This window comes from Mobula birostris, chromosome 23 (assembly GCF_030028105.1).
Source record: "Mobula birostris isolate sMobBir1 chromosome 23, sMobBir1.hap1, whole genome shotgun sequence".
In the NCBI taxonomy this organism is placed as follows: Eukaryota; Metazoa; Chordata; class Chondrichthyes; order Myliobatiformes; family Myliobatidae; genus Mobula; species Mobula birostris.
In genome coordinates this window covers 64192127-64219251 of record NC_092392.1, presented here as the reverse complement: position 1 = coordinate 64219251, position 27125 = coordinate 64192127, and the positions used below count along the sequence as shown (strand labels likewise).

The 27125-nt window shown below is 42.6% G+C and overlaps 1 protein-coding gene across 1 annotated transcript in view; it reads right to left on the bottom strand.

Annotated features, from left to right (window-relative positions):
* Window positions 1–26871, bottom strand: part of LOC140186658 (E3 ubiquitin-protein ligase Hakai-like) — a 50492-nt gene extending 23621 nt beyond the window's left edge. The window contains exons 1-4 of the mRNA XM_072241076.1: window positions 26834–26871; window positions 26075–26242; window positions 15115–15215; window positions 14924–15007 (exon numbers count right to left, since the gene is read on the bottom strand). Of these exons, the coding sequence (XP_072097177.1) occupies window positions 14924–15007; window positions 15115–15215; window positions 26075–26242; window positions 26834–26846 (366 nt within the window). The 5' untranslated portion in view covers window positions 26847–26871. The remainder of the gene's footprint in view (window positions 1–14923; window positions 15008–15114; window positions 15216–26074; window positions 26243–26833) is intronic.
* Between the last annotated feature and the right edge of the window lie 254 nt (window positions 26872–27125).

Genomic DNA, 27125 nt, shown 5'->3' with positions numbered 1-27125 from the left:
CATCAACGTAGCTGTAGTGGAGTGTGGATCAAGCTTCAAATTCCTTGGTGTCCACAGTTCTGAGGATCTCACCTGGTCCTGAACTCCTCCATCCTGATTAAAAAGGCTCAACAGTGCCTTTATTTCTTGCAGAGCATCAAGAAAGCTCACCTCTGTCCCAGGGTACTGACAGACTTTTACTGCTGTACCATTGAGAGCATATTCAGCAACTGCATCTCAGTGTGGTATGGCAATTGTCCCGTATCGGACCGCAAAGCACTCCAGCGTGTGGTGAAAACTGTCTAGCGGATTATCGGCACCCAATTGTCCACCATTGAGAACATCTACCATAAATGCTGCCTGGGTATGGCGAAAAGTATTATCAAGGCTGCATCTCACTCTAACCATGGATTTTTTACTCTCCTCCCATCCGGTAGGCGCTACAGGAGCCTCAGCTCCCGCACCAGCAGGCACAGGAAGAGCATCTTCCCTGAGGCTGTGACCCTGCTGAACCTCACATCACAGCGCTAAGCAGTATTGCACCCACTTTTATATTTGTGTGCTATAGCACTTACTTTTTATTGCAGTTATTTTGTAAATAACACTATTCTTTGCATTTCCAGTCAAATGCTAACTGCATTTCATTGGCTTTGTATCTGTACTCGGCACAATGGCAATAAAGTTGAATCTAATCTAATCTATAAAATTATGAGGGGTAGATAGGTATGTTAGTCTATTTCTCCCAAAGCAGGTGTGTCTAAAACTAGAGGGCGTAGGTTTAATGTGATGGTGGTGGTGGTGGTGGTGGGAGTTGGAATTTAAACAGGTGAGGGGCAAGTTTTTCCGCACAGAGGGTGGTGGTGAAATGAAATGAATTCCTAGAAGAAGTTGCAGAGACAGGTATAATTAGAGTCAAGCAGCATGGAAACAGGCCACTTGACCACCATGTCCACATTGACTTGATAAACACTCTTTCATATTAATCCCATCAATCACAAAAATAGAGAATATCTGCAGATGTTGGAAATCCAACCAACACACAAAATCAAAGTTGCTGGTGAACGCAGCAGGCCAGGTAGCATCTATGGAAAAGAGTAGTTGACATTTCAGGCCAAGGCTCTTTGCTTTCCTCGTAGATGTGCTGGTTGCCAAGTTAATTAGGCAAGTGTAAATTACCTCAAATGTGAGAAGGAGATAGGTGATGCCAGATGAATGGAAAAGGTAATAGGCGAGAGAAGGAATCTGAAAGGAAAAGAGAGTGGACCATGGGCAGAAGGAGGAGATGATAGACACACAAGAAGAAGAGTTAAGAGGCCAGAGTGGGGAATATAAGGGAGCGGGGGAGAGAGAGAAGAATCAAAATACTGGAAGGAGAAATTGATGTCTATGTCATCAGGTAGGCTGGATGATATACCAGATGGTGCTCCTTCACTCAGACAGTGGCCTCATCGCAGCAGATGAGGAGGCCATGTGCTAACATGTTGGATCAGGAATGAGGATAGCTGATAAAATGGCTGGTCACTGGGAAACCGGCAATCATTAAGGACCCATCTCATCCAGGCCACGCTCTCTTTGGTCCCACACCACCAAGTTCAAGGAACAGTTATTACCAATCACCAGGCTCCTGAACCTTCACTCATTTCAACACTGAACTATCCCACACTGTATGTACTTACTTTCAAGGACACTGCAACCCATGTTGTCGGTATTATTTATTTATTGTAATTGCAGTTTTGTCTTTTTATGTATATTGGTTGTTTGCCTGTCTTTGTGTGCAGTTGTTCATTGATTCTATAGTGTTTCTTTGTACCTACTGTGAATACCCACAAGAAAATGAATCTCAAGAGTAGAATATGATGACATATATGTACTTTGATAATAAATCTACTTTGAACATTACCTCCAGACTTTTGAATTTAATGCCTTGACAAATAAAGTCAAGCACGCCATATGCCTTCTTTATGAGCCAATCAACTTATACAGCTACTTTCATAACCTATGGATTTGGACCCCCAAGATCCCTCTGTACATCAACACTGTTAGGGGTCCTGCCATTAACAGTGTACAGTTGCTTTAATTTCATCTCACAATGTGCAACACCTTACCTCTGGCCACATTAAATACCATCTGCCATATCTCCGCCCATATCCGCAACTGATCTCTTTCCTGCTGTGCATCCCTTAGCAATCTTCTGCACTAACCACAGCACCACTAATCCTTGTACCATCTGTATCCACATTTTCATCAGTTATTTATATTTATCACAAATAGCAATAAGTCCCAACATAGATACTTCAGGAACACTACTAGACTTCCTGCCAGTCCGATTAAACACTACCTTTTAGTCTTCTATGGGCAAGCCAATTTTGAATCCAATGACCATTCACCAAGAATTCCATGCATCTTAATCTTCTTGATGAGCCTATCATGAGAGACTTTGTCAAACACCTTGATGAAATCCAAGTGCACAGTGTCCACTACTCTACTTTTATCAATGACTTTCACGACCCTTCAAAAACTCAATCAAGCCTGTAAGATGTGACTTGACCCACACAAAGCCATGCTGACTGCCTCTAATTAGGCCAGTTTTCCAAATGCCCTCGTCCTGTCCCCAAGAATCCTCTCCAAAGGTTTCCCTCCTACTCGCGTGAGGATAATCAGAATACAATTTTCAGGCTTTATTCCCATTATCTCACTTTAACAAAGGAGCAACATTGAGTATTTGCCATCCTTCCAGGACCTTGCCTACAGCCAACAGGACACAAAGATCTTGATCAATTCCACAGCATTCTCATCTCTTACTTCTCTAAATAATATGGGGTATATTCCATCAGACCTGGGGACTTCCCCACCTTAATACTCTTCTTCCTCTTTATCTTTAAATGTCCTAGTATATTAGCACACCCACTATCCACCAGTACCTTCTGCTTGCTAAATACCAATGCAAAGTACTCATTTAGGACCTTTACCAGATACTCTGCCTCTAAGCACATGCTCCCTCCCTCATTCTTGTGTGGTCTGGTCTTATCCTCTCCCTAGTTATCCCTTTGCTCTTTATATATATATATACACACACATATATACATACACACACATTACATACATACATATATACACATACACACACAAACCCCCCATTTCCAGAAAAGTTGGGATATTTTCCAAAATGCAATAAAAGCAAAAATCTGTGATATGTTAATTCACGTGAACCTTATTTAACTGACAAAAGTACAAAGAAAAGATTTTCAATAGTTTTACTGACCAACAATTGTATTTTGTAAACATACACAAATTTAGAATTTGATGGCTGCAACACACTCAACAAAAGTTGAGACAGAGGTATGTTTACCATTGTGTTACATCATCTTTCCTTTTAATAACACTTTTTAATCGTTTTGGAACTGAAGATACTAATTATAGTAGATTTGCAATTGGAAATTTTGTCCATCCTTGCTTGATATAAGACTTCAGCTGCTCAACAGTCCGTGGTCTCCATTGTCTGATTCTCCTCTTCATGGTGCGCCATACATTTTCAATAGGAGATAGATCTGGACTGGCAGCAGGCCAGTCAAGCACACGCACTCTGTGTCTACAAAGCCACGCTGTTGTAGCCCGTGCAGAATGTGGTCTGGCATTGTCCTGCTGAAATAAGGCTGGACGTCCCGGGAAGAGACGTCGCCTTGATGGCAACACATCTCTCTCTCAAATCTTAATATACGCCTCAGAGTCAATGGTACCTTCACAGACATGCAACTCACCCATGCCGTGGGCACTGATGCACCCCCATACCATCACAGATGCTGGCTTTTGCTCCTCTCGCTGATAACAATCTGGATGGCCGTTTTCATCTTTGGCACGGAGAACTCGACGCCCGTTTTTTTCCGAAAACGGACTCATCTGACCACAGCACAAGGTTCCATAGTCTTTCGGTCCATCTGAGATGAGCTCGGACCCAGAGAACTCACCGGAGTTTCTGCATAGAGTTGATGTATGGCTTCCTCCTTGCGTAATACAGTTTCAAGTTGCATTTCTGGATGCAGCGAAGGACTGTGTTGAGTGACAATGGTTTTCTGAAGTACTCACGAGCCCAGGTGGCTATACTTGTCACAATAGCATGACTTTCTGTGCACTTTTCAATCTTATTTTAACTCTGTCACAACTTTTGTTGAGTGTGTTGCAGCCATCAAATTCTAAATTTGTGTATATTTACAAAATACAATTAAGTTGGTCAGTACAACTATTGAAAATCTTTTCTTTGTACTTTTGTCAGTTAAATAAAGGTTCACGTGAATTAACATATCACCAGATTTTTGTTTTTATTGCATTTTGGAAAATATCCCAACTTTTCTGGACATGGGGTTTGTATATATATCTTTAATCCTACTCATGGTGCCTCCTATTTATAATCTTCAAGGGCTCTGCTTGATTTTAGCTTCCTATACTTTACATATGCTTCTATATTCTTCTTGAGTACATTCACCAACTCTGCTTTACATCCAAGGTTCTATATCTGGGTGCTACGGTAATGTAGAGGTTAGCACAGCACTACTACAGCTCAGGCAGTCCAGAGTTCAACTCCAGAAATGTTCTGTAAGGAGTCGCTATATATCCTCCCCATGGAACGGGTTTTCCCTAAGTGCTCTAGTTTCCTTCCAAAAAATAATAAAAAATAAAAATCTTGCTTTCTTTGTCCTTCCTTCTTCCTGGAACATACCTGCTCTGTACTCTGTTCAGTAGATCTTTAAACACCCTCCAAATATTAGATGTAGATTTGCCCAAACAGCTGTTCTCAATTAACTCCTCTTGGTTTATGCTGAGTACTCTCGCAATTTACCCTACCATAACTTAATACTCTTCTACAAGATATATACATGTTGTTGTTTGTCATCTATATCAATGATCTGGATGATCATGCGGTTAACTGGATTAACAAATTTGCGGATGACACTAAGATTGGGGGGTGTAGTGGACAGTGAGAAAGACTATTAGAGTTTGCTGCGGGATCTTAATCAGCTGGAAAAATGTGCCGAGAAGTGGAAGCTAGAATTTAGCACAGACTAATGTAAGGTGTCACTTTTGTAGGACCAACCAGAGTAGGTCTTCCACAGTGAACAAAAAGACACTGAAGAATTCTATAGAACAAATGGATCTGGTTTCAAATACAGGTCCATAAGTAATTGAAAGTAGCTAGGGTCATAAGGAAAGCTTTTGGCACATTGACATGTTACAGGAGATGGAATGTTAGGGTGAAATTGTTTAAGATGCTGGTGAGGCCTAATTTGGAGTGTTGTGTGCAGGTGTTGCCAGGACTGGAGGTCCTGAGTTATAAGGAAAGGTTGAATAGGTTAGGACTTCATTCCTTGGAATATAGAATAATGAGGGATGATTTGATAAGAGGCATACAAAATTATGAGGGGTATAGATAAGGTAAATGCAAGCAGGCTTTTTTCCACTGAAGCTGGGTGGGACTACAACTAGATGTCATAGGTTAAGAGTAAAAGGTGAAAAATATAAGGGGAAAATGAGGGGAAACTTCTTCATTCTGAGGGTTGTGAGAGTGTGGAACGAGTGGTGCATGCGAGCTCGATTTCAACATTTAAGAGAAGTTTGGATCGGTACAAGAATGATAGGGATATGAAGGGCAATGGTCCCATTGCAGGTCTCAGGGAGTAGGCACTTTAAATGGTTCCGCTCAGACTAGACACAGGACCTGTTTCTGTGCTTTATTTTTCTGTGACTCTATATCCTTATTTATAACTATCCTAAAGATTAAGGATTTGTGAGTACCGTTTCTTACATGTTCCTCTCCTGACAGATTAGTCACCTGGCCAAGTTTATTTTCCAGTATCAAGTCCAATATGTCCTTTCATTTAGCTGGACTTCCTACATACTGATTTAAGAAACCCTCCTGGATGCATCTACCAAGTTCTACCCCTTTTAACTCTAAAGAGGTCAAAGTCTAAATTGGAGAAGTTGGATATCCCCCATGATAACCCCCGTGTGGTTTTTGCAGCTTTCTCTAAGATGACTGCATTTCTGTTCCTCAACATCCCGGTGGCACTTGGGTTCTGTAAAAGGAATCCCATCAAAATGATTGCACCTTTCTTCTATTTGAGTTCTGTCCATGTATACTCAGTGAATGAACCCTCTGAGTACAGCTGTGATATTGTCCTTAATTAATAATGCAGCTCTCCCAACCATTACCATACTCTATATTTATCTAAACATTAAAACGGTGGAACATTAAGCATCCGGTCCTACGCCCCTCTCAACCAAGACTCTACAATGGCTATTACATATTCCATATTCTATGGTCATTACCTTTACCATTTAGACATCCATCATTAAAAATATCTATCCCATCACAGTTGTAAGAAAGAGTTTATGAACCCTTTACAACTACCTCTTTTTTTTGTGTGTTAATTACTCATAAAATGTGGTCTGATCTTCCATTGAAGACACAGTAATAGACAAACACAATCTGCCTGAATTAATACAGTAACACACAAACAATTTTACTTCTTGACAATACTGAGTACATCATTTAAACAATCACAGTCTAGGTTCAAAAAATATTGGAAACCGCTGGATAATGCCTTCTGCAAAAGCAATTTGGAGTCAGATGTCCCAATCAATGAGATAAGATTAGAGGTGTGGGTTGTTGAGGTGCCCTGCCCTTCAAAAAAGACATGCAAGGTCAGGATACTGACAGAGCCTGCTCCTCTCAAGAAAAATCTGTTTTATGTGCACCATGCCTCAATCAAAACAACTTTCAGAGAGCCTTAGAAGAATTGTAGAGATGCATGAAGGTGGAAAACACTATGAAAGCATTTCTAAAGACCTGAGTGTTCATCATTCCACCGTAAGATAAATTGTCTACAAATGGAAGAAATTCAATACTGTTGCTACTCTCCATAGGAGTGGGCATCCTGCAAAGATCACACCAAGAGCATAACGTGCAATGCTGAAGGAGGTGAAAAAGAACCCAAGGGAAACAGCAAAAGACCTGCAGAAATCTCTAAAACTTGATAAAGTCTCTGTTCATAAGAAAAAAATTGAACAAGAATGGTGTTCATGGAAGGACACCACGGAGGAAATAATTGCTCTCCAAAACAAACGCTGCTGTACGTCTCAAATTTGCAAAAGACCACCTGGATGTTACACAATGCCGCTGTGACAATATTCTGTGGATAAATGAGACAAAAGTTGAACTTTTTAGCCAAATTGTATATTGCTATGCTTGGCAGAAACAGCAACATCAAAACTTCATCCCAACGGTGAAATACGGTGGAAGGAGTACCATAGTTTGGGAGTGCTTTGCTGCCTCAGGGCATGCAATTTGTTGAAGGAACAATGAATTCAAAAATTGGATCAAGACATTTTACAGGAGAATGTCAGGGTAGCAGTCCGTCACCTGAAGCTGAATAGAAGTTGGATGATCAAACAAGACAATGAACCAAGAAACAAGAGTAAATCAACAACAGAATGGTTTAACAAGAAATTTGTGTTTTGGAATGGACAAGTCAGAGCCCAGATCTTAACCCTATTGAGATGCTGTGGCATGACTTGAAGAGGGCTGTTCATGCAAGGTACCCTAGAAATATTGATAAACTGAAACAGATTGAATGGAGGAATGGTCTAAAATTCCTCCTCGCCATTGTGCAAATCTCATCAGAAGCTACAGGAAACGTTTGTCTAAACATTGTCAACCCTAGAGATAGTATAGTCATCCTCTATTTGGCGGCTATGCCCTCAGGTCCCAGACTCCTCCATTACAGGAAACATCCTCTCCACATCCACTCTAACTAGGCTGTTCAACATTCGACAGGTTTCATTGAGATCCCCTCTCATTCTTCTAAATTCCAGCAAGTACAGGTCCAGAGATATCAAATGATGCTGACGAAGGGTCTCGGCCTGAAACGTTGACTGTACCTCTTCCTAGAGATGCTGCTTGGCCTGCTGCATTCACCAGCAACTTTGATGTGTGTTGTCAGCATAACATCTTTGCTTTTTTCTAGTCCTCTCAAAATTAAGTCTCCCTTTATTCCCACTCTTTGCCTCCTACCAATCAGCCAATACTCTTAACCATGCTAGTATCTTTCCTACAACACTATGGGTCACTATCTACCTAAATAGCCTCATGTGCGCCATCTGTCAAAGGCCTTTTAAAAATCTAAGTACATAACTTTGACCGATTCTCCTTTGTCTATCCTGCTTGTTATTTCTTCAAAGAATTCCACCAGATTTTGTCATGCTTATTTTGGCCTATTTTATCATGTGCCTCTAAGTACCCTCTGACCTCATTCGTAACAATCGACTCCAACTTCCTCCCAACCACTGAAGTCGGGCTAACTGGCCTATAATTTCCTTTGTCCGGCCTTCCTCCCTTCTTGAAGAATAAAGAGACATTTGCAACTTTCCAGTGCTCCGGAACTATGCCAGGATTAGATTAGATTAGATTCAACTTTATTGTCATTGTGCTTAGTACAGATACAAAGCCAATGAAATACAGTTAGCATCTGACCAGAAATGCAAAGAATAGTGTTATTTACAAAATAACTGCGAATAAAAAGTAAGTACTACAGCACACAAATATACAAGTACTAAGACAGTACAATATGGATGCAATACTGCTTAGCGCTGTGATGTAAGGTTCAGCAGTGTCACAGCTTCAGGGAAGAAGCTCTTCCTGTGCCTGCTGGTGCGGGAGCAGAGGTTCCTGTAGTGCCTACCGGATGAGAGGAGAGTAAAAAGTCCATGGTTAGGGTGAGATGCATCCTTGATAATGCTTTGCACCCTGCCAATCAGCCAATAGTGTTCTCAATGGTGGGCAACTGGGTGCCGACAATCCGCTGGGCTTCACCACACGGTGGAGTGCTTTGCGGTCTGATACGGTACAATTGCCATACCACACTGAGATGCAGTAGGTAAGAATCCAGTGATTATTAGAGTCATAGAGAAGTAAAGAAGCAGGGACTTCAGTGCATCTAGTCCATGCTGAAGCCATTTAAACTGTCTACTTCCATCGACCTGCACTGGGACCATAGTCCTCCATATCCCTACCATCCATGGACCTATCCAAACTTCTCTTAAACATTGAAATCAAGCTTGCATGGACCACTTGTGCTAGCAGCTCATTCCACGCTCTCATGACCCTCTGAATGAGGAAGTCTCCCCTCCCCATAAACTTCTCACCTTTTACCTTTAACCCATGAGGCATTGATCGTGTGGATAGTCAGAGGCTATTTCCCAGGGCTGAAATGGCTGCTACGAGACAGCATAGTTTTAAGGTGCTTGGAAGTAGGTACAGAGGAGATGTCAGGGGTAAGGTTTTTATGCAGAGAGTGGTGAGTACGTGGAATGGGCTGCCAGCATCGGTGGTGTTGGCGCATATGATAGGGTCTTTTAAGAGACTTTTTGGATAGGTACATAGAGCTTAGAAAAATAGAGTGCTATGGGTAACCCGAGTAATTTCAAAGGTAGGGACATGTTCGGCAAAACTTTGTGGGGTATTGTGCTATAGGTTTTCTATGTTTCTATGTCCCACCCAACCTCAGTGGTACAAGCCTGATAGCATTTACGCTATCTATACCTTTCATAATTTTGTATAGTTCTATCAAATCTCTTCTACATCCTAAACAAGACAGTCAACCCGCAATGTTCCCTCTAAGGTGTGCGCGCATGCATCTTTTGCTAATAGCGCACATAGGAATTTAAACTGCACAAAAGCTTGTCACCCTCGACCTTGTTGGCATGTTAAGTATATTTCCCGACTGTACTGGCGGCCAGAAGAAACTGCAAGGACAGGTGAAGCAGACAAGCCAGTTGCCTTTGTTTCCCTCTTTTTCTGGACTCAAAACTGATTCGTGCTCTTGGATAATCTAATCAAAGCAACTGAATGTGGATACAGGAAGCTTCAGGTAATGATCTGCTGAATCTAAGAGCATTCTCAAACAAGTAGCCATTGACTCTGAACTGACTCTTGCTCTGGGACAATCTAATCAGAGCAATAAACCCGAGGCCATTCTCAGAGAATAGCTACTTGTTATGTAAAATGCCGGACCTGCAATCAGTAATCCTGTCAGACTCTGTCTGGGTTTGGACCAGTCAGAGCCATGAAACAATGTTGGCTGCAGCCTTGTACACTGACTAGTAAGAAGGGTGACCCAGGTAGGTCAGGTGACCTTGAGCCAATGGGATGGAGATCCAATGGTTCAATTGATGAAGAACAATACAAGTCTCAGGAGCTCCAAATATGCAGGGGCGATAACTCTCTAGCAGCCAGAGACCAACCATCGTGGATAAGGAAGACCCCACAGACACGTGGAGATCGGGACCATGAGGAATGCCTGGTCAGCACAGACTCCCTTCCTGGGTAATAACCTTTTCTCTTCATTGACTGTTCATGTGACTGTTCAGGAATTCTAGTAGGGAGCACACAAGTAGATAAGAGTGTGAATTCATGTGCATTTTAGTTGAAACAATAAATGTTACTTGTTGGTAAGTACAGATTTTCTGGACCTCACTGATTATTACAAGGGGTGATGCTTGTAACAGTACATAATCACATATCCTTTTCCGGTTTCTGATGCAAATGGTGTTGATAATGCGGAGTCTGTATGATTTGTCTGCAGATTTTAGAACTGGCTGGCTTTGTTGTTTTTATCGAATTACACAGTGCATACATATAGTTGTCACTGGACAAAAATTTGCACAGCACAAGGCTTTTTGTGCACACTGGTCATTACAAATTAGATGGAACATTGTCCACCCAGCAATATCCTTGTAAGTTTTCTCTGCACTCTTTCAACCTTGTTTACATCTTTCTTGTAGGTAGGTGACCAAAGCTGCACACAATACTCCAAACTAGGCCTCACCAACATCTTAGGCAACTTCAACATAACATCTCTTCGTGATTTTTATAAATGACCTGGATGAAGAAGTGGACAGATGGGTTAGTAAGTTTGCTGATGACACAAAGGTTGGAGGTGTTGTGGATAGTGTGGAGGGCTGTCAGAGGTTACAGAGGGACTAGAGAGTTATTGCCCCTGCATATTCGGAGCTCCTGAGTCTTATATTGTTCCTAGGATGCAAAACTGGGCTGAGAAGTGGCAGATGGATTTCAACCCAGATAAGTGTGACGTGGTTCATTTTGGTAGGTCAAATATGATGGCAGAATATAGTATTAATGGTAAGACTCATGGCAGTGTGGAGGGTCACAGGGATCTTGCGGTGTGAGTCCATAGGACACTCAAAGCAGCAGCGCAGGTTGACTCTGTGGTTGAGAAGGTGTACGGTGTATTGGCCTTCATCAATCGTGGAATTGAATTTAGGAGCCGAGAGGTAATGTTGCAGCCATATAGGACCCTGGTCAGACCACACTTGGGAGTACAGTGCTCAGTTCTGGTTGCCTCACTACAGGAAGGATGTGGAAGCCATAGAAAGGGTGCAAAGGAGATTTACAAGGATGTTGCCTGGATTTACAAGGAGCATGCCTTATGAGAATAGGTTGAGTGAACTCGGCCTTTTCTCCTTGGAGCGACGGAGGATGAGAGGTGACCTGATAGAGGTGTATAAGATGATGAGAGGCATTGATCGTGTGGATAGTCAGAGTCTTTTTCCCAGGGCTGAAATGGTTGCCACAAGAGGACACAGGTTTAAGGTGCTGGGGAGTAGGTACAGAGATGTCGGGGTAAGTTTTTTACGCAGAGAGTGGTGAGTGCGTGGAATGGGCTGCCGGCGACGGTGCTGGAGGCGGATATGATAGGGTCTTTTAAGAGACTTTAGGTAGGTACACGAAACTTAGTAAAATAGAGGGCTATAGGCAAGCCTAGTAATTTCTAAGGTAGGGACATGTTCGGCACAACTCTGTGGGCCAAAGGGCCTGTATTGTGCTGTAGGTTTTCTATATTTCTATCTCCTGTACTCAATACATTGATTTATGAAGGCCAATGTGCCTAAAAGCTTTCTTTATGACCATATCCACCTGTGACACCACTTTCAACGAATTATGGACCAGTCTCAGATGTCCTTGTTCCTACCACACTCCTCAGTGCCCTACTGTTCACGGTGTAAAATCCGCACTGGTTGGTCCTACTGAAGTGCAGAACTTTGCACTTGTCTGCATTAAATTCAATCTGCCATTTCAGCCCGTTTTTCCACCTGATGCAAATCCCTATGCAAGCCACGATACCCTTCCTTGCTGTCCACTACACCCTCAATCCTGGGTGTCATCCGCAAATTTGCTGATCCAGTTAACCACATTATCATCCAGATCATTGATATAGACGACAAACATCAGAGGACCCAGCACCAAGCCCTGTGGCAGACTGGTAGTCACAGGCCTCCAGTCACAGAGGCAACCCTCTACTACCACTCTCTGGCTTCTCCCACAAAGCCAATGTCTAATCCAATTTACTACCTCATCCTGAATGTGAGCAACTAAGCCTTCTCGACCAGATGGGACCTTGTCAAATGTCTTACTAAATAAAGTCCACGTAGACAACATCCACTGCCTTGCCTTCATCCACTTTCCTGGTAACTTCCTCAAAAAACTCAATGAAGATTGGTTAGACATGACCTACCATGCATGAAGCCAATCTTCATCGAGTTTTTTGAGGAAGTTACCAGGAAAGTGGATGAAGTCACTGGATGCAAAGTGTTCCCCTACACAAACCTCTGACACCTGCCCTGTCTCATTCCCTAATATCAGATCCAGTATCGCACACTCTCTCACTGAGACTTGTACGTACTGATGAAGGAAAATTTCCGGAACACATTTGACAAACTCTGACCTATCTAGTCCTTTCACAGTATAAGATTCCCAGTTAATATGTGGAAAGTTAAAATCACCTACTGTAACAACCTTATGTTTCTTGCCAACAGTTTGTAGTCTCTTTACAATTTGTTCCTCTAAATTTTCGGACTGTTGGATGGTCTGTAATATATCTACTAATGTGGTCATGCCTTTCTTATTTCTCAAGTCCATCCATAACACCTCACTAGTTGAGTTCTCCAGTCAGCCCTGACACCACCCCTCCTCCTTTAATCCCTTCATGTCTAAAACAATGGAACCCCAAAATATTGAGCTGCCAGTCCTGCTCCTCCTGCAACCAAGTCTCACTAATGGCTACAATGTCATAATTCCAGGTGTTGATCCATGCCCAACAGCTCATACACCTTTCCTATGTTACTTCTTTCATTGAAATATTCGCAGCTCAGGACACTGGTCACACCATGTTCAACCTTTTGATTCCTGACTTTATCTGAGCTTTTACCAACATCTGGCTCCACAACTTCTCTACCAACTGTTCTGGCACTCTGGTCCCCATCCCCCTGCAACTCTAGTTTAACCCCACTGTGCAGTATTAAACAAACCTTCCCACGAGGATACTAGTCCCCCTCCAGTTCAGGTGCAAACCATCCCTCCTGTACACGCCCTGCCTTCCCTGGAAGAGAGCCCATTGATCTAAAAATCTTATGCCCTCCCTCCTCCACCAACTCTTTAGCCACATATTAAACTGTATAATCTTCCTAGTTCTGGCCTCACTAGCATGTGGCATGGGTAGCAATCCTAAGATCACAACCCTGGAAACTCACCCTTTAACTTAGCACCTAACTCCCAGAACTCCCCATGCAAAACCTTGTCACTCGTCCTACACGTCATACACGGACCACAACCTCTGGCTGTTCACCCTCCCACTTCAGAATGCTGAGGCCTAGATCCAAGATTTCCCAGGCTCTAGGACCCAAGAGGCAACATACCACCCAGGAATCACAGTCTCGCCCACAGAACCTCCTATCCATTCCCCTCCCCTATTGCCTCTTCTCCACCACCCCTTTTGAGTCACAGAGCCAGACTCAGCACCAAAGACCCAACCATTGTGACTTTCATCTGTTAGGTTGAAGTGATACACCTGTTGTTGAGGGGGATGGCTACAGTACTCTGCAGTGGCTCCTTAACCCCTTTTCCCCTTCCTGTCACGCAGTTTCCTGTGCCCTGCACCTTGGGTGTAATTACCCATCTGTATGTCCTATCTCTCAGCCTCCCAAATGATCCAGAGTTCATCCAGTTCCAGCTCCAATTCCTTAATGTGGATTGTCAGAAGCTGTAGCTGGATGCACTTCTCACAGCTGCAGTCGTCAGGGACGCTGGAGATCTCCCTGCCTTCCCAATCCCGCAAGAGGAGCATTTCACCATCCTGCCTGGCATAAGGACATAAGAAATAGGAGCAGGAATAGGCCATCTGGCCCATCGAGTCTGCTCTGCCATTCAATAAGATATTGGCTGATCTGGCCATGGACTCATCTCCACCTACCGCTTTTTCCACAGAACCCTTAATTCCCCTACTATGCAAAAATCTTGCCTTAAGGTATGTCTACTGTCCTAGCTGAGCAGATATAAAGGATGGAAAACAAAACTTAACCTAGAGCTTTTCTTGAAAGATCATTACCAATACCGTCAGCTACCTCCCGCTACCTCCTTCAGAAGCCTGGGGTGTAGTCCATCTGGTTCAGGTGACTTATCCACCTTCAGACGTCTGAGTGCGTTTGTGAAAGTGAGCAAAAACAATTAAAAGTTTGCAGTTTCACAACAAAAAAAAACACCTTCCAGAGCTAGATAAATACTAACTGCTGGAGGAAGACAGTGGATAAGACAGCATCTATGGAGGCAAAGGAATACTTGATATTTTGGATCAAGATCTGATGCAATGCCTTAATTTGAGAAGTCAATCATCCTGTTGTCTCCATAGATGCTGCTCAACCTGAATTTTTCTGGCAGCTTGTTTTTGGCTTCAGTTTACACTATCTGCAGTCTTGTGTCTTCTATGAATAGTGAACTGTGTAAAAAAACAGGAGAACAGGAAATAGAAAAGTATCCCTGAACACTGGAGAAAAAAAGCACTAGAATTACAGCTGAGAAAATTAAAACCACCTCACTCACCATTCGTCCATATATCTTGATTGGCAATCCACATTTATCACAGAAATGAACAGGAGTGTCATCTTTTTCACCCAACAAATTTACCTGTAAAACACATTTGACCAGATTATTCCCATACCCAAGAATACAATATATTTATCTACATCTAACCTATAGATACAAAAGTATATTTATTTGTATCAAAAAGTTACCTTAAAATCCCAGAAAAACTGCAGAGAGAATCTGCGCTGGTTCCCAAACACTTCTCCACTTTTACATTCATAGATCTCATCTTCATTATAGTCAAACCCTTCTGAAAGATACCAGAGTGAAAAGTTTTACAAGAGAATCTGTTGTCAATTCATTCACAAGCAGGAAATTCTGGAGAAGTACAGAATGTTACAGAGTGAGATAAAAGAGGACAGCTGGTTTACACCAGGATTGAGAGGCAGTACCCAACATGGCCTTGTCCGTGGGAGATCATGTATTAAAACTGAGTTTCTTGCTGATGTTACCCAAAAAGTCAATTAGCACATGACAGCAAATGCGGCTTACATGGAGCTTTGATAAAGTTGCATATGCTAAGCTGTTCAGGAAGGTTAGATTGCATTGGGTCCAGGAGAGCTGGCTAACTGAATACAAAATGATGGTAGATAGCAGAGGGTGATATTGCAAGGCTGTCTATTGGACTGGAGGGCTTTAAACTATGGTGTGCCTCAGAGGCTGGTACTGAGCCCATTGCTGTTTGTTATCCATATCAATGATTTGGATAAGAATGTACATGGCATGGTTAATAAGTCTGCTGGTTTTCAAAAGTTTCTCGATCCTCTAGCTTGCTATGTTGTATGCCCCGTCTTCTGCTTTTTTGCTTTGACTTCCCTTATCTGCCCAGTCACCTCATCTTCTCTTTAGAATGCTGAGAATCAACCTTTTCTCTAATGGATTCAACTACAAGCTGCTCTAAAAAGCCACCTTGTAAGCATTTTACAAACTCTTTCTCCTGGGAACTAGCACCAACCTGATTGTCCCAATTACCTACATATTGAAATCCCCTATGACCATCCAAACATTGCCTTTTTTACATGCTTCTTCTACCTCCCACATCCGAGCTACTGTTTGAGGCATGTATATAACTCCTATGAGGATCATTTTACCCTTGCAGTTTCTCAATATGCATCCTTGATGTTCAGTTTCCAACTATGATCTTTCAGCCACAACTCAGTGATGCCTGCAATGTCATATCAGCCAATTTCCAACTCCACTATAAGATCATCTACCTTATTTTGTATACTATGTGAATACAAATATTGCACTTTTAGTCCCATTTTCACCAACCTTCCAACTTTGTCTCCATGTTGCCTAAAATTAAATTCTTATACTTTTATAAACCTTTTTTGTCTTATCCTTTATTCTACAGTTTGGCTTGCTCTCCAGAATAAAGAATAAGATAAGTTTAGAAAGGTACAAGAATTTAATTTCAGGCTGCTTCCCCAATACTGATTCCAATGTCCTAAGAATTCAAACCCACTTTTCCCTCACTAATCTCTGAGCCACACCTTTAGCGTTGTCTCATTAACCGTATACCAATTTGCATGTGGTTGGGCAAACGCTCTAGTCTGAAAAACAATCTTCCAACCAACATCCTCAATCAAACCAACCAGTTAGTTTCCCCTGGATCCCATATGATCCAACTTTTCAACCCATTTTACCATGCAGAACCTTATCAGAGACTTTGCTGAAATCCATCTAGACCAGTGGTTCCCAACCTCCGGCCGCGGACTGATACATTGCCGCGAAGAATGCAGTGGTGCAGCGGTCGTCGGAATGCACTCAGCACATCTTTAAGAAAAAAGCCGAAATAAACAAGCTAATTAATTAGGTGCCACCCAGCACGTAAATGTCGGCCCAGATCTGCCTCTGATCCTACTACCACTTCCGCCGGCTGCTTGATCAACACTCGCACCACCATCTCAGTGAAGAGGTTCTCCCTCATGTTCCCCTTAAATATTTGATCTTTCACTTTTAATTCATGACCTCTAGTTCTAAAGGAGGATGCAGTCCCGGAGAAGGGTCTTGGCCAGAAATATCAACTGTTTATTCATTTCTGCCTGATCTGCTGAGTTTCTCCAGCATTTTGTGTGTGTTGCACTGGATTTCTAGCATCTGAAGAATCTCTTGGAAGGATGCCTACCCTGAAGAAATTTAAATTTCTTTCTCCAGTCCTGAAGAAGTGCCTCCGGCTGAAATGTCAACTGTTTATTCATTTCTATAGATTCTGCCCGACCTGCTGAGTTCCACCAGCATTGTGTGTGTACCTCTAGTTCTGGTCTTACCAAAGCTAAGTGTAAAAAGCCTGCTCGCAGTTAGCTCATCACAATAAAATGACATCCCTTCAGAACTGAGATAAGGAGGGATGACTTTTGCCAGAGGGTGGTGAATCTGTGGAATTCATTGCCACAGATGACTATGGAGATCAAGTCATTGGGTATACAGTCAGCGCTCCTCATCTGTGAGGGATTGGTTCCGGGACTCCCTGCGGATACCAAAAAACGTGAATGCTCAATTCCCTTATTCAACCTGTCTCATGCGGTGGACCTTAGGACCCAGCAGAACCCCGGACCTTATTTAACCTGTCTCAGTGCGGTGGCGGAGCTCTGAATCTGCAGAGTTTCTATTCACGAAAATAATCACGATCACGATTGAAAATAAAGTGGAAATAATAAAGCGATCGGGAAGAGGTGAAATGCCATCCGTCATTGGAAAAGCGTTAGGCTACAGTCGGTTAACAATCGGAACAATTTTAAAGGATAAAGTGAGAAAGGCCCTGCCCCGATGAAAGCTACAATTATTATTACGCAATGCAGTGGTTTAATTATTGAAATACATACGTTTCTTAAGTGTTTTATATGCATAGAAAGGTAAAATATATACTATATACTAAGACAAACGTTTCACTAATTGACGCTAAATAATACCGGATGTACCTGTTCCGACTAGTAAGAGAACTTACATTTTTTTTCGATCGCGATCCACAATAACCTACACACATCCTCCTGTGTACTTTAAGTCATCTCCAGATGACTTATAATACCTAATACAACATAAGTGCTAATAGTTGTTATACTGCATTGTTTAGGGAATAATGACAAGGAAAAAAAGTCTGTACGTGCTCGAACAACAAGTGCTGGAAGAGCACTTCTGGGTTTTCTCGATTCGCGGTTGGTTGAATTCACGGATGCGGAACTCGCGGATAAGGAGGGCCGACTGTATTTAAAGCAGAGGTGTCAAAGTTTATGAGCCAAAGGCAGAAGAGGGTCGAGAAGGATAATCAGCCATGATCGGATGGTGAAGTAGACCTGATGGGCCACATGGATATAATACTGAAGTGCCTGTCTGTGTACCTCTCTTACCCCCTCTGGCAGCAAGTACCAGGTATCAACCATTCTCTGTGCAAAACAACTTCCACTCCAAATCCTCTTTAAACCTTCTCCACACCTTAACCTGTTTTCTACAGACCTACCAAAGGAAAAGGATTCTAATTTTCCAACTGACCTTACATACTTCTATCACATCACTCTGAGCCTCTTCAAATTGATGGAAAACACTATAATCCTCCAATCCAGACAAGATTGGAACATGAAAGATGATTGTCTAAGGACACATGCACATATAACAGCTGAAAAGTTGGCAAAGCAGCAGCAGATGAAATTTAATTCAGATATGTCTGAGGTCACATTCTGGTAGAATATATATAGAGTACAAAGCAGGGACCTAAAAAGTTCCTACAGAGGAACATTGGTGTGCAAGCCAAATGCTCCCTGAAAGTGGCAACACCAGATATAAGACCATAAGACAAAGGAGCAGAAGTCGGCCATTCGGCCCATCGAGTCTGCTCCGCCATTTTATGAGCTGATCCATTCTATTTAGTCCCACTCCTCTGCCTTCTCACCATAATCTTTGATGCCCTGGCTACTCAGATACCTATCAATCTCTGCCTTAAATACACCCAATGACTTAGCCTCCACTGCTGCCCACGGCAACAAATTCCATAGATTCACCACCCTCTGACTAAAAAAATTTCTTCGCATATCTGTTCTGAATGGGCACCCTTCAATCCTTAAGTCATGCCCTCTCGTACTAGACTCCCCCATCATGGGAAACAACTTTGCCACATCCGCTCTGTCCATGCCTTTCACATTCAAAATGTTTCTATGAGGTCTCCCCTCATTCTTCTAAACTCCAAGGAATACAGTCCAAGAGCGGACAAACATTCCTCATATGTGAACCCTCTCATTCCCGGAATCATTCTAGTGAATCTTCTCTGTATCCTCTCCAACATCATAAGGAGACCAAAACTGCCCACAGTACAGGTTTCCCCCGCTATCCAAAGGTAGAGCGTTCCTATGAAACTTGTAAGCCGAAATGTTGTAAAGCGAAGAAGCAATTACCATTTACTTATATGGGAAAATTTTGTGAGCGTTCACAGTCCCAAAAATAACCTACCAAATCATGCCAAATAGCACATAAAACCTAAGATAACAGTCACATATAGTAAAAGCAGGAATGATATGATAAATACACAGCCTATATAAAGTAGAAATACTTTTCCACAATCATTACTGCACTGTTCTCCGTAGTGAAAATCTCACACAAGCGCCATTGGCAGGAAAACTCATGCAAGTGCTGTTGGCAAAAACGCGGCGCAAGTGCTCTCCAGTAACCTTTAAGCTATGAAGCTGCCAAATCATACCAAATAACACATAAAAATACACAGCCTATATAAAGTAGAAATAATGTATGTACAGTGTAGTATTACTTACCAGAATCGGGAAGACAGCGCCGAACACACTGATGATGGTGTGTTAGGCTGAGTCGGAGTTTGGGTGGTGCAGTGGCCCCCACCCTCCAGGCCGCTGAGCGATACATTGCCGCGAAGCATGCAGGGGTACAGTGGTAGCCGGGAGGAACACAGCACATCTTTAAGAAAAAAGCCAAAACAAACATGCTAATTAATTAGGTGCTGCCCGGCACGTAATTGTCAGCCCAGATCAGTGCCGATTTCCAATTGCATCCTCTCTGATCTGGGCTAACAATAACGTGTCGGCAGCACCTAATTAATTAGCATGTTTATTTCGACTTTTTTCTTAAAGATGTGCTATGTGCCTCCCGGCTACCGCTGCATTCTCCGCAAATCGGTATCTGTCCGTAGCCTGGGGGTTGGGGTGGTGGGACACTGGGGTGTCACCTCGTCATCGTCTGTTTCCATTAAGTCAGGTAGGTCATCTTCTATCTCTGCCCGCCTCAATGTCGAAGGTCAAGGTTCGTTGTCTGCTGTAGCTGATGTGGAAGGCTTGCTTGACTGCTAAGCCTCGCGCATTTTTCTATCATACAGTTCTTTGTAAGGACTCAAACCATCCTGCAAGTATCCCCTAAACCAACGTACCCTTTCAAAATTAAAGTCGTACTTTATCATTACTCATTCGGTTTCGATTGTTATCCTTTTTTCTTCCAATTGCATCAGATCTTGGTCATGGGATGCCAAAACCTCTTCAACATCATGTTCGTCAGCTTCCACAAGCCAAACTCGCTTTGTCCTTACTTGGTTCACCACGATCAAAACGCTTAATTATGTCTAGCTTTACGCTAAGTGTAACACCTTTACGAGCTCTTTTAGGCTTTTCCGATACCATAGAACTCATCTTGCAAACGATTGCTCACAGGCACGTGTTTAAACAATGCTGGCGAGAATACCATTCTGAATCCGGGGGAGAGCAGCTGCTCGGGGCGCGCGCTGATTTTTTATCACGCGCTGCTTTTTTTTGTAACAGTGAAAACACCTTCTGAAAGCGAAAACAGGGTCCTAATGTAGGTCTTTTGTAACAGTGAGGTTTCCTAAAGCAACTGTTCGAAAAGCGGGGGACACCTGTACTCCAAGTGAGATCTCACCAGCGCCTCAACATCACATCCCTGCTCCGATACTCTATTCCTCTAGAAAAGAATGCCAACATTGCATTCGCCTTCTTCACCACCGAGTCAACCTGGAGTTGATATGATAATGAAAAAGGCATGAAGTATTCTTACCTTCACAGCCCGAGACAGTGAGTGCAAGAGTTGTCACGTTATGTTGCGATTGTACAAAATATTGGTTATACCACACTATTGTGTACAGCTTTGGTCACCCATTTGAAATGGAGAGATTAATCAGAACATTGCTTGGAATGGAGAGCTGTAATTAAATGGACAGATTAGCTAGGATGGGTTTATTCTCACTAAAAGATTGAGGGGTAACCTTATACGGTTTTCTAAAATAATGAAAGGCACCGATAAGATAGTCATTTTCCCATGACAGCAGAATCCAGAACAATAAGGCAGATTTATGGTTGGGGTGGAGGGGACTGGGTAGTGAGGAAATCCAAAAGGTCACTCTTTCTACACAGAAGATAGTGGTTACCTGAAACAAGCTGCCAGAGGTGATAGGGAAACTAGATACAATTACGTTATTTAAAAGGCATTTGAAGAGGTACTTAGTAGGAAATCTAGAAGACTACAGAAATTTGGCATGTCCCCATTGGCTCTTACCGATTTTTATTGATGCACACATCAAAGGAACCAGTTTCCCCTCTAATGACTCTGTCTATACTTCTCACTGCCTAAGTAAAGCACCCAGCATAATCAAAGACCCCACCCACTCTTCCCCCATTGGCCAGAAGATATAAAAGCCTGAAACCATGCATCATCAAATTTGAAGACAGTTTCTATCCGACTATTATCAGACTCTTGAATGGACATCTTATATAAGATTGACTCTTGACCTCACAATCTACCGCGTTGTGATCTTACACTTTATCTGTGCTGCACGTTCTCTGTAGCTTGTACATTTTATTCTGTACTGTCATTGTTCTAACTTTCATTGTGTAATGATCTGATCTGTATGCAAGAGAAGCTTTTCATTGTATACAGGTGACAATAATAAATCTGTATAATACAATGTAGATAGGCAGCTATAACATAGGCCAAAAAGGTTATTTTTGAGCTGTGCCTGTTATGATTCAATTATTCTCTACTGTGCTCACTTCAGCACAATCCTTCCTATAGTGTGGCAAACAGAACTATACAAAATACCCCAAGTACAGTCTAACCTGTGATTAATAAAGTTGCAACAGATCTTGGAATGAAGCCCACAATAAAGTTCCAAATTTTATTTTCTATTCCTGATATATAAAGGCAAACATGCCATATACGTTCCATCTACCGGAGTCATCATTTTCAGGGAACTATGCACTTGAACCCAAAATTATCTCTGTCAACAATCCTTAGCATTTCACCACTGAGTGTACATGTCATATCCCTATTTTATTTTCCCTGTAGTTATTGGAATTAAATTCCATTCGCCAATGTTTCAACCAACTTTCTATCTGATCCGTGTCCTGTTGTAATCTTGGAGAACCTTCCTTGTAACCTATGAGAAAGCTAATTTACATATCCTACATTCACTTGCCACAGAGATCAAGGGTCCCAGCAGCAACCTTCGCTCACACCGCTGGTCAGTGTGCTGCGTGTCAATTAGAAAAACAACCCACCTGATTACTAAGTCAATTCTGGATCCATTTTGACAGCTTAGCCAAACACTTTGGTCCAGTTTCCATTAACTTGCCTTATTTGTCCAAGTCAAATCTGGCAACGTTTGATTTCAGTTGTATTTGATGTAGGCTCAGTGTTTATAAACTCTCTCCATATATTTACAACATATCATTGTTCTTCACCACCTGCCAATTGCTCACATTCCCAGAACAATTGCCTTTCCCACTTGAGATTTTGTATGAAACATTAACTCTATTTCCCTTTCTACCAGACACAGAAGTGTTTTGAGCACTACTACTTATGGGTCATGTGACATTTGGAAGACAATCAAGAGAACTTAATTTCCTTTTAAAAATAGCTAGAAATACTTAAAAACTACTGTTCAGACAAAATTGGACACAAGAACTGAATGTGCATTTATAACATTTATGAGTATGGGTTATTCCAGGGCTACTCACAAGTGAACTCAGTGCATCTCACACCATGAGGATCACTGCAATTTTGATCTCTGTACTTAAAAGGATACAACTTGTTTTGGATGTGATCAGAGTTGCACCACACTAAATATGGGCTCTTCAGCCTGCTATGTTTTAATCAAACTTTTTGCTCACCTCCATTTAATACCATTGGCCAAAATTAGATCTCTATTATTCTATATTGTGCCCATTTAAGTGGCTGTCTAAATCCCTCAAACAATTAATGTATCTGATTTCACTACCTCCTCTGGTAGCATGTTCCAGGTATCAATCACACTGTAAAAAAGAACTCACCCCCAATAAACAACCCACAGGGGCCAGTGCTGGGACCCCTTTTCACTTTATATATTAATGATTTGGATGATGGCTTTGATACCAAGTTTGCCGATGATATGAAGATGGGTGAAGGGGCAAGTCGTATTGAGGAAGCAAGGAGTCAGCAGAAGAACAGATGGGGCGAATGAGGAAAGAAGTAGCAGATGGAATATAATGTAGGGAAGTGTGTGGTCATGCACTTTGATATAAGGAATAAAGGCGTAGACTGTTTTCTAAACTGGGAGAAAATTCAAAATTCAGGAAGTACAAAGGGACTTGAGAGTCCCTGGATTGAATTCCCTAAAGATTTACTTACACGTTGAGTCAGTGGCAAGGAATGCAAATTCAATGGTAGCATTCATTTTAAGGACTAGAATATAAAACCATGGGTGTAATGCTGCGGCTTTCTTTATAAGGCATTGATTTAGACTGCGCGGAGTACTGGGAGCAGTGGGCACCTTATCTAAGGGAAGGTTCATGAGAATAATCCCAGGAATGAAAGAGTTAATGTATGAGAAGCATTTGATATCTCTGCGCCTGTACTCGCTGGAGTTTAGAAGAACGAGGAGGGATGATTGAAACCTATTGAATATTGAAAGGCCGGGGGGGGGGGCGCGGGCATAAGAAAAGTTAAAAAAAAGGAAGGCCTAGATAGAGTGAATGTAGAGAGGATGCTTCTTACAGTGGGGGAGTCTAGGACTAGTGGCACTACCTCAGAATAGAACAGAGATGAGGAAGAATCTCTTTAGTTGGAGGGTGGTAAATCTGTGGAATTCATTGCCACAGAGGCATTGGCGGCAAAGTCATTGGGTATATTTAAAGCTGAGGTTGATAGATTCTTGACTAGTCAGGGCACCAAATGTTACGGGGATAAGCGGGAGATTAGGGCTGAGAGGGATAATAAACCAGTCATGCTGCAATTGTGGAAGAGACTCAAAGGGCCGAATGGCTTAATTCTGCTTTTCTGTCTTATGGTCTTTAAATCTTGTTCCTCTCATCTTAAATCTGTACCCTATTGTTTTTGAGACCTCTACCATGGAAAAAAAACATTCTGACTATCTGAGGGGCAAGGGCTGACAGGTAAGTTTATCACGGCACCTCTCAGCTGACTTTGTTCCAGTGAAAGCAAGCACAGCTTTTCCAATGTCTCCCCTTAACTAAAGTTCTCCAATCCAGGCAACATCTTGCTGTTTTTCCTCTGCACTCTCTGCAAGCACAACCACTGGACCACTTAAAATTATTTTCTAGGATAGGGAGTTTACTTTTGAGAACTACCAATATCCAGCAGGATTTAGAAGTGACAAGCAAGAGAATATCTGCAGATGTTGGAAATCAAAGTAATACACACAAAATGGTAGAGGACAGGCCAGACAACATCTATGGAAAAGAATAAACAGTTGACGTTTTGAGTAAATTCGACTGTGAAAGATACTACTTTGAAAAGTCGAAACAAGAATATCTGGGACATAATTTGAAGTAGCCAAGCACTAGCCCAGGGCTAAGAAGAACACAAATCTGTCTTTGGAGGATTCAGAATAGGCAATAGACAATAGGTGCAGGAGTAGGCCATTCGGCCCTTCAAGCCAGCACCCCGCCATTCACTGTGATCATGGCTGATCATCCACTATCAGTATCCAGTTCTTGCCTTATCCCCATAACCTTTGATTCCACTATCTTTAAGAGCTCTACCCATCTCTTTTTTGAAAGTATCCAGAGACTTGGCCTCCACAGCCTTCTAGGGCAGAGCATTCCATATATCCACCACTCTCTGGGTGAAAAAGTTTTTCCTCAACTCCGTTCTAAATGGCCTACCCCTTATTCTTAAACTGTGACCTCTGGTTCTGGACTCACCCATCAGCGGGATCATGCTTCCTGCCTGCAGCGTGTCCAATCCCTTAACAGTCTTACATGTTTCAATAAGATCCCCTCTCAGCCTTCTAAATTCCAGAGTATACAAGCCCAGTTGCTCCAATCTTCCGACATATGACAGTCCCGCCATCCCGGGAATTAACCTTGTGAACCTATGCTGTACTCCCTCAATAGCAAGAATGTCCTTCCTCAAATTTGGAGACCAAAACTGCACACAGTACTCCAGGTGTGGTCTCACCAGGGCCCTGTACAGCTCTCTTTGCTCTTATACTCAATTCCCCTTGTTATGAAGGCCAGCATGCCAATAGCTTTTTTCACTGCCCGCTGTACTTGCATACTTGCTTTCGGTGACTGATGTACAAGAACACCTAGATCTCGTTGTGCTTCCCCTTTTCCTAACTTGACTCCATTTAGATAATAACCTGCCTTCCCGTTCTTACCATCAAAGAATCAGGTTTATTACACTGACTTTCATGGCATGCAAGCAGCAGGACAGTATGAACTATGAAAATAAATAGTGCAAAAAAGATTATGAATTTATGGATTGTTCCAACCCAAGAGGTGAAGTTTGCAGAACATAAATCAAGGGAAATAGGGTTCAGAGAACCAAGTTACAGAATCTACCACATTATTGAATGAAAACAGAAAATAATGGAAACATTTTTGAGAAGTAAGACCAGATCTGTTACTTCTGCTTCTGTTACTCACTGATGGTGAATTAACAATTATCTCACAACAGAAAAATTAACAACAGTGCAACAGAAAAATAAGCAATTACTAACTGCAATTTGCATTTGAATAGCTGACTAGACCCCAACTAATGGTACAAATCCTGTCTGGATCATTCATTACCATTTGAGTTGTAATATTCATTTGAACTAAAAAGTTAATTTCACCGTATTTGAGCAATATGTCTACATATATGCATCACCTTCATCTGTGGGGACTGACTTTGAAGAATTCCTGTTCATATTTCTCTGACTTCGAGTTGAGATTCGATTTCGGTTAGACTGTTTGGAAATCAGTTTGATTGGGATTCGCCTACGAACATCAACACCGCCTAGACATCCAGAACTATCAGTGGCTTGTAGATCTTTATCTTTGGAAATAGAAAGACACTGTAATTGGACTGAGTAGCAATTAGGCATATAAATACAGACGTGAAACGAACAATAGAATCAAATCACAATGAAACAGCACAGGGCAGCTGGACACCAGGGGTGAGACACGGCGTTCGGCGGGACGTGGGTTAGGTGAAAAGAAGTTTAGGTGGGGGTATTAGGTGAATGTCACAGGGAAAAGTGGGGCGATTAGGCAGACGGCACGGGGGAATGAGGCGAAGGTCACGGAGTTTCAATGAGGAAGGGTCACGGGAGGGTACATATGTGCCCGCGCTTTACACGGTTCAGCCGCTACCACACGGGCTATGCGCAGCACCGAACGACTTCTACCACGAGGACAAGATACCTTTTAGCGGGGTGTCAGTGAGTGAGAGCACGGGAGGGCCGAGGGCCAAGGCCCAGGCCTGGGCCGTCAGATATCCTACCACCACCGGCCTCGGTCCGTTCCGGCGGGCACTGACGGAGCGATGCGGAACCGAGGGCGGTGATGTGCAGGAGCGGCTACTTCACGCCGTAAACCAGCAAGCGATGGTAACCGAAACATAGGCCGACGCGCCCCAATCACTTACCTCCCTCCTCCATCTTGAGTAAAGCATTATGGGAAGGAGGAGGCGGAGCCCGTAACCTGGCAACGGAGGGAGGAGCCTGGCCGGTCCGGGCGCCTCCTGCTCCGGGGTGAACTGATCTGTTCTCGGTGGGGTGGTGGTGGTGAATGGGCAGACATGATAGGATAAGGCTTGAAGGGAGTATGGTAGTGAATAGAGTGGGAATGAGTAGGAGGATGATAGTTGATGGGGGAGTGTGGTAGTGAGTTGAGTGCAGTATGACTGGAGGAATGAGGGGAGGGTGATAGGGGGTGGG